Below are 8,010 nucleotides of genomic sequence, written 5' to 3'. Positions count from 1 at the left end.
CATTCAATATGTGTCGGGGGTTTCAGAAAAACTGAGACGTTTATTCTCTAAACATGACGTCCCAGTGGCTTTCAAACCACAAAACACGTTACGACAAAGATTAGTTGACCCCAAAGATCCAGTTCCCCGTCAAAAACAGAGTAATATAGTGTGGTATCCTGATTTAGTAATCTTTTGTTTTGGGTTGTGTCACCACACAACACCACTAGAGGCAGTAGCAGAGAAGAACCTAAAAAGCTGCTGCAGGAGATTTAGAGCAGAAGAAGTTACCCCATGTATTATACAGAACTGGTACTCGAACTGTAAGCTGTGAAGAGCATTAAAAAGAAGTTTAAATATATCTACTGAGAGTGGACATCATTCCTAAGAGTGAAGATATCACATATTGGCGACGAGGATACTGGATGGACGTGGATTGTGCCTGATTCAAGACACAGAGCTTGTCTGGATGCATGTGGCCAGTGGAGGTGAAAGTGAAAGCAAGAAGACTAACAACAGATCTAACTAAGGTGATGTACAACTACAAAAATGAGTGCAATGATATGTATTCTGTCAGCATTTGATGCCAAAGAGCAGACATGGGAAGAATACTGCGAGATTCTCGATCAATTTTTTAAAGCCAATGACATTAATGATGGGGACAAACAGAGAGCTATCCTCATTAGCGTGGTGGGACCAGCTACATACAAGCTAATGAGAAACCTAGTGAGCCCGGACAAGCCCAGCTCTAAAACCTACATGCAGTTGGTAACAACAATGAAAGAGCACTTCAATCCTAAACCAAGTGAGATTGTACAAAGGTACAAATTTGACTCTCTTCATGTCAGCCCACTGAATCCATCAGCGCATATATAGCAGAGCTGAGGCAGCTTGCTCAGGATTGCAACTTTGGTGCTACATTGGAACAGATGTTGAGGGATTGTCTGGTGTGCYGGTTCAATGATGATAGGATTCAAAGAAGGCTACTATCAGAGACTGATCTGACTTTTGAGAAAGCATTTCAGATTGCTGTAGCTGCGGAAGCTGCGAACAGAAATGCTCATGACCTGCAGGAGCCAGCAACATGTAACAACATGAAGGCAGAGGAGAGAGACACGAGAGGAAGTTGGAAACAGAAAGAAAAAGAGTGTTACCGATGTCACGGGAAAAATCACACCGCCACCAAATGTAAGTTTAAAGACTCCAAATGTCACAGCTGTGGAAAAGTTGGACACATCGCCAGAGCATGCAGATCTGGAAATAAAAGAGAAGATGATGTGCGCCCCAAGGAAAAGTTTGGTCACCGGGGGCAGCCACACAGATCACACAAGGTATGTGAACAACAAAAGGATGAAAGCAGTTCAGATCAAGATGAGGAAGCATTCACTCTAGCATGTTTGAAAACCAAAACTTCTATTCAAAGAGTTGAACCATTTGAAGTAAAGGTGAAAGTAAACAGAAAAGAAGTAAAGTTTGAAATAGACACGGGATGTAGTGTCAGTGTTATGAATGAAAAACAGTTCTGTGAGATGTGGCATGAAGAAAGTCYACCACAAATAAAAGAAAGCAAACTCTCTCTTAGGACATACAGTGGAGAGAAAATAACAGTTGTGGGGGTGGCTCAGGTTGAGGTGAACTATGCAAACCAAACCAAAACATTGCCCCTAGTGGTAGTGAAGGGAACTGGACCAAGCCTGTTTGGCAGGGGGTGGCTGGAAGAGTTAAAGCTCAAATGGGATGAGATTAAGCATGTGAAAACAGAGGCACAGGGATTACACGAATTTCTCTCGAGACATGAAGAAGTTTTTAAAGAAGAGTTAGGTATGTTAAAAGGAACGCAAGCAACAATCCGTGTATCTACAGATGCCTGCCCCAAATTCTACAGGCCCCGCTCAGTCCCGTATGCCATGAGGGCCAAGGTTGATGAGGAGATAGAAAGGCTCCTGAAGGACGACATCATAACCCCAGTGAAGTATGCGGAGTGGGCAGCGCCCATTGTACCTGTTCTTAAGCCTGATGGATCTGTCAGAATGTGTGGCGACTACAAGTTAACCATAAACAATGCTTCATCACTTGAACAATATCCTATTCCCCGTGTYGAAGACCTCTTTAATGCACTAATAGGTGGGAAACAGTTCACAAAGCTTGATCTAAACCATGCGTATCAGCAGATTGTCATGGATGAAGAGTCAAAGAAATACCTGACAATAAATACACATCGTGGTCTTTTCACCTACAACAGACTAGCATTCGGCGTGTCATCAGCCCCAGCTATTTTCCAGAGGACGATGGAAAGCMTGTTACAAGGTCTGCCCAGGGTTGTGGTATATTTAGATGATATACTGCTGACAGGTAGAGACACAGTCGAGCACCTGCAAACATTAGATGAGGTACTCAAAAGACTCAAGGAAGCTGGCCTGTGGCTTCACAGGCGTAAATGTGCTTTCTTACAGGATCAGGTGGAATATTTGGGTCATAGGATTGATGCAGAAGGCCTGCACCCAGTGCAAAGCAAAAGTGAAAGCCATCGAGGAAGCTCCACCTCCAACAACAGTGATGGAACTAAAAGCTTATCTGGGTCTCCTAAACTACTACAAGTTCCTTCCCAACATTTCCACATGCTTGGCACCATTATACCAGCTGCTGAAGAAAGATGCTAAGTGGAGTTGGAATAAAGAACAGGAGGAGGCGTTTGATTTATCTAAACAGCTGCTAAAGTCAGCCAAAGTACTGTGTCATTACTCAGCCGACAAAGACCTGGTGCTTGCATGTGATGCCTCACCGTATGGAGTAGGCGCAGGATTGTCACACATGATGGAAGACGGAAGTGAAAAACCTTTAGGTTTAATGTCAAGGACATTAACACCAGTGGAGAAGCGTTGCTCACAACTCGACAAGGAGGGGTTAGCCATCATCTTTGGAATCAAGAGGTTTCACAGGTATCTCTACGGTCGTAGATTCACAATCAGTACCGACCACAAGCCACTGATATCTCTTTTCCATGAACAGAAACCTGTACCACAGATGGGGTCACCGAGAGTGCAAAGACGAGCTACCCTGCTGAGAGCATACGAGTACACCATAGTCTACAAAGCATGCAAAGTTCATGCCAATGCAGACGCACTGAGTCGGCTGCCACTGCCACAGGTTGAGGAGGAGGAGGACGACGCAGGACAAGTCCTCATGTTGGACCTGATGGACGATCCACCAATCACTACAGCTCAGGTAAAGCTGTGTACTGCAAGAGACAACATACTGTCACAAGTGCTGTCATGGTGTTTAAAGGGCTGGCCCAAAGAAGTGGACACACAGTTCAAGGTCTACAGTCAGAGAAGGTTCGAGTTGAGTGTGAGAGACGGATGTGTGTTGTGGGGAGCTAGAGTGGTTGTTCCAAAGAAGGTAAGGTCCACCCTTTTGAAACAACTGCACCACACACACTCTGGCATTTCCAAAATGAAAGGCTTGGCACGTTCATACATGTGGTGGCCAGGGATGGATGCTGACATAGAGAAGGAAGTACAGTGCTGCCACATTTGTCAGGAAAACAGGAAGTCTCCAGCAGCTGCACCTCTCCACCCTTGGGAATGGACAGAAACTCCCTGGAGCAGGCTACACGTTGATTATGCTGGCCCTCACTTAGGAAAAATGTTTCTCATTGTAATAGATGCACATTCAAAATGGCTTGAAGTGTATCCCACAAGCAACGCGACAAGTCAAGTCACAATAGAAAAGCTCAGACAATGTTTCAGCACACACGGCCTGCCCCAGATAATAGTGTCAGACAATGGCACATGTTTCACCAGTCAAGAGTTTGAAACATTCRTGAAGCAYAARYGKATACAMCWTGTTACATCAGCACCTTTCCACCCAGCATCAAATGGCCTGGCAGAAAGAGCTGTACAAACGTTCAAACAGGGCCTGAAGAAAGCAAAGGGGGACACTTTGGAAACAAAGCTGGCAAGATTTCTGTTCAACTACAGAATTACACCACGAAGTGCCACAGGCTTGTCGCCTGCTGAAATGCTGATGTCCAGAAGATTGCGTTCAATACTGGATCTCCTGCTGCCTGACATCAAGTCAAGAATACAAAAGAGACAGAACAAACAGAAAGAACATCATGACAAGAACAGCAGATGGAGACGTTTTTCTCCCAGCGATGATGTGTACGTCCGGAACTATAGTCACGGACCAAAGTGGGTTCCTGCCGCTGTCGTACAAAACACAGGTCCTGTATCTTACACTGTGCAGACAGGAGATGGACGTGTCTTACGACGTCATGTGGACCAAATTCGAAAACGACATGCATCAGTGATGGGAACATCTGTGTTTGACATGGCTAGGGAGCCCTATAATCTTCAGGTTCCAGAACAGGAGATGGTTCAAAGGCCAACAGACTCTGTTGTTTCATCTTCAGTGGGAAGGGAAATGCAAGAGCTTGTGGAAGCAGCTCAGGTTCATTCTCCAGCAGAGAAAGCAGTAGCGACGGACGCCAAAGCAGATCCACCACCAGTTCTGCGCCGCTCTGAGCGCAGGAAACAGACTCCTTCTTATCTAAGGGATTTTGTGAGTAAATAGCGAGCTCCCTCAAGTAAGAGCAAGAATGCGCTCTGGGACTCACTGGAAGGATGGTTGTCTACCCACCTTCTATGTTAGTTTATTGTATTATGTTTAAAAAACCCTGAATTTGTTATTTTGTTTTGCGTAGGACTGTTGGAATTTRGTATGCTCCTGCTGCAGCTAAGAAGACATTTTTGACATAAATAATTTCAGGTAGTAAGTTTTGTGACCAGTTGAGGGTTGGGTGATGTTAAATTGCACCGGCATAGTTTACTCTTAAAGTGGGAGGAATGTGGTATCCTGATTTAGTAATCTTTTGTTTTGGGTTGTGTTACCACCCAACACCACTAGAGGCAGTAGCAGAGAAGAACCTAAAAAGCTACTGCAGGAGATTTAGAGCAGAAGAAGTTACCTCATGTGTTATACAGAACTGGTACTCTAACTGTAAGCTGTGAAGAGCATTAAAAAGAATTTTAAATATACTGTATCTGCTGAGAGTGGACATCATTCCTAAGAGTGAAGATATCACATACAGTATATGCTGTTAAGTGTCAGGAGGACTGTGATCACTTATACATTGGGGAAACAAAACAGCCACTGTTCAAAAGAATGAGCCAGCACAGACGAGCTACGTCGTCGGGTCAGGACTCTGCAGTTTTCACTCATCTACAGGCCAGCGGCCACTCTTTCAGGGAAGAAGATCTCATCCTTGATAGAGAGGAACATTGGTTTGAGAGAGGAGTAAAGGAAGCCATCTTTGTGAAGAAAAACCACCATTAAACAGAGGTGGAGGCCTTCGTGTCCATTTGTCTTCCGCCTACAACACTGTCATTGCAAGTATGACTCAGCCCCCTGTAAGCAAAAGGTGTGAATCAGGGCCCCAATGATAACCAACACAGGGAGGGACAAAAACAAGGGGATGTTAAAATCCCTCGCTTGCATTCACTACATTCACATAATACGACACGAGTCAGGTGATGGGGCACATGACCCTCTATGAACAATAGAGCCAATCAAAGCCTATTGTTAGTCAATGGCCCTCTTTTGCATATGACTAACCTGTTTGTCCAGGTGGAGGCAGGGCTTATAAGGCTGAGTTTCAACTGAAACTCATCAGACTGATGAAGTCTCTTGGAGGAGAGACGAAACGTTTCACTAAAGAAGAACCCATCCAGAGGACCTATTTATTTTTTCTTTTTGAGTCTGCTTAGGCTGCTTCCCCTGCGACCCAACCCTGGATAAGATGAAGAAAACGGATGGACCTATCTGCACTCTGTAATCACAGCTGTCTCCACTTTCACTACACCCAGCTCTGTTTTTAATCAGTCCTTCTCTCCCACATCTTCGTCCAGTCATTGTTTGTTTTTTGTCCTGGCTCCCCTCTGTGTTCTCCTGTTTTGGGTTTTGGATTTTTTTTTGATTGCCACCCCGCTGGCCTTTTCTTTTCTTTACCTTTTTATTTTTGATCCTGCCTGCCCGTCTGTCTGCGTCATGGGACTGATCTCTCCTCTGAAACTTGATAATGTTAGTATTGCTGCTTCTGTGATCATACCAACCACAATCCAAACTGAAATCCCTGAAACAGAAGTCAGAAAACTGAAATGTCTCAGATTTTTTTTTACTGTTTCGTATCTGCAATCATACAAAAGACTAAAGAAGCCAAGAGCAGATATTTTCTGCATATAATTTTTCCAGATGGTTTTCTCTAGATGAGCTAATTTCTTCCATTATCACGAGAAGACAGATGACGAGATGATTATCTTTTCTTGAATGCTCATGATCAGTGTTTTTTCAGTGTTCTTGAAACCTTGCCAAGAACAAACTCCAGCTGAAAATGTCAGATTGTGGAGAACCTGGTATTGACCAATGCACTGATCACAGTTTGTCTTGTACAGATAAGTTTCATATAAGGCCTCATCATTTGAGGAGACGGCTGGCCTGACTGCAGCTCAGCAGGCYTTTACACTTAAGTGATCCTGCTGATATACTAAACATCATCAGTGACCATCCGAGGGGACCAGGCAGCCATCTTCATGGTTACTGGATGATACACAAGAGGAAAACCATCGGGAAAAAATTCTAAGCAGAAAATGTCTGCTCTCAGCCTCTGTAAAAACAACCAGGCTGTTTTTTTTTTGTAAATATTGTTAGTAGTTCTTGTTTTACAATCACTGATCCTCAGAAATGTGTTAGAAATGATTGTCTCCTCTGCCTTTCTGACTCCACGTGTAAACTCYCAGGTGATGCTCATTTTCTCTCTCCCTCAGTTTGTACTTAACTGGCCCCTTCTCTCCACTTCGTCACTGATGTTTTCTAATTGGTTATTTTCRAGCATGTATTGAATGTAATTTAAAATAGTTTGTTCAGCAGAGGTAGGGGGTGACAGCTGGATGGAGGTGTTTGTTCCATCAGACTACTTTGCTGCTCCCTCCCACTCCGTGCTTCAAATAAGACAATGGTTTTCAGAAAAAGATGTGACGTGAATTATTTTTTATAACTTCGAGTTTGCCAAACAAGCCTTTCCAGTTCTGGAACAACAACTATGGACTGATGAGATTAAGATCAACTTGTTAACCTCTTAAGCCCCAAGGGGCTTTCTTCAAACAGCATCACCCTTCTGTTTCTCCCCTCATTCTCGCTCCACTGCATAGACATAAATAGTTTCACTCATTCTATATGTATAAAAACGTGGATCAACAATGATCCTTACCATAAGCTGGAAGAACAATGGAATCCACAAGTTTGGTACATTCACTTTTCTGTTAAAACAGCCCAGTTTCATGTGTTTAAAAAGGTAAATTTTAATTTTAAATTCAACCATGTCATGTACCCACATATCAAACATATGGGCCAGATCTGGTATCAAGCTGGTCCTGCTGGATGACTGCTGGCATGGCAAGTAGTTTGTCAACCAAATGTGGGRCTGGTCTGGAAACAATGGCATTGTTTTTAAGATGACGGGCCTGGTTGTAGTTTAGTATATGTGGTGCTGGCCCAAGCAAGGGCCATCTCTGACAAACCACATCTGGGTCACTGAGATTTAGTACCTTGTGTYGGCCAGAACTGAACCAGACACATTTTGCTATGTGAGCAGTTTTCTGCACAGAAAAACATAAAGTCTCTTTTTAAATTCAACCACATGCTACACATTAAAGTCCTGAAGGAACGAATAACAATAAGTAATAAAACAAGTTAAAAAATCTTTATTATCTCAGTTACATAGTAGTTGTCACACAATAACAGGCACAGATCTATCATAAATGAGCATGCTTAATCTATAAACCATTTAGACAAATATTACATTGATTTAATAAATGTATATCAAATAGGGGAACACATCATTGACCAGTTACAACAAGCTAAAGTTAACAGGATATATTTGTACATCTAATGGCCAGAACTCTGCAGTTTTCACTCATTTACAGGCCAGCGGTCACTCTTTCAGAGATGAGGATGTTCTCATTCTTGATAGAG

The 8,010-nt window shown here is 43.3% G+C and overlaps 1 protein-coding gene across 1 annotated transcript; it reads left to right on the top strand.

The window, feature by feature from the left end:
* Positions 1 to 415: 415 nt before the first annotated feature.
* LOC106525858 (uncharacterized protein K02A2.6-like) lies at positions 416 to 5,137 on the top strand. Its single transcript, XM_014020225.1, is given in 3 exon segments — positions 416 to 820; positions 823 to 2,489; positions 2,491 to 5,137. Coding segments are annotated over 3 exon segments (4,023 nt in total). The 5' UTR covers positions 416 to 528; the 3' UTR covers positions 4,555 to 5,137.
* The last annotated feature ends 2,873 nt before the right edge of the window (positions 5,138 to 8,010 follow it).

This window comes from Austrofundulus limnaeus, unplaced genomic scaffold (assembly GCF_001266775.1).
Source record: "Austrofundulus limnaeus strain Quisiro unplaced genomic scaffold, Austrofundulus_limnaeus-1.0 Scaffold245, whole genome shotgun sequence".
Lineage (NCBI taxonomy): Eukaryota > Metazoa > Chordata > Actinopteri > Cyprinodontiformes > Rivulidae > Austrofundulus > Austrofundulus limnaeus.
Note: the sequence above shows the minus strand (reverse complement) of the source record. Positions and strands in the feature narration are given on the sequence as shown.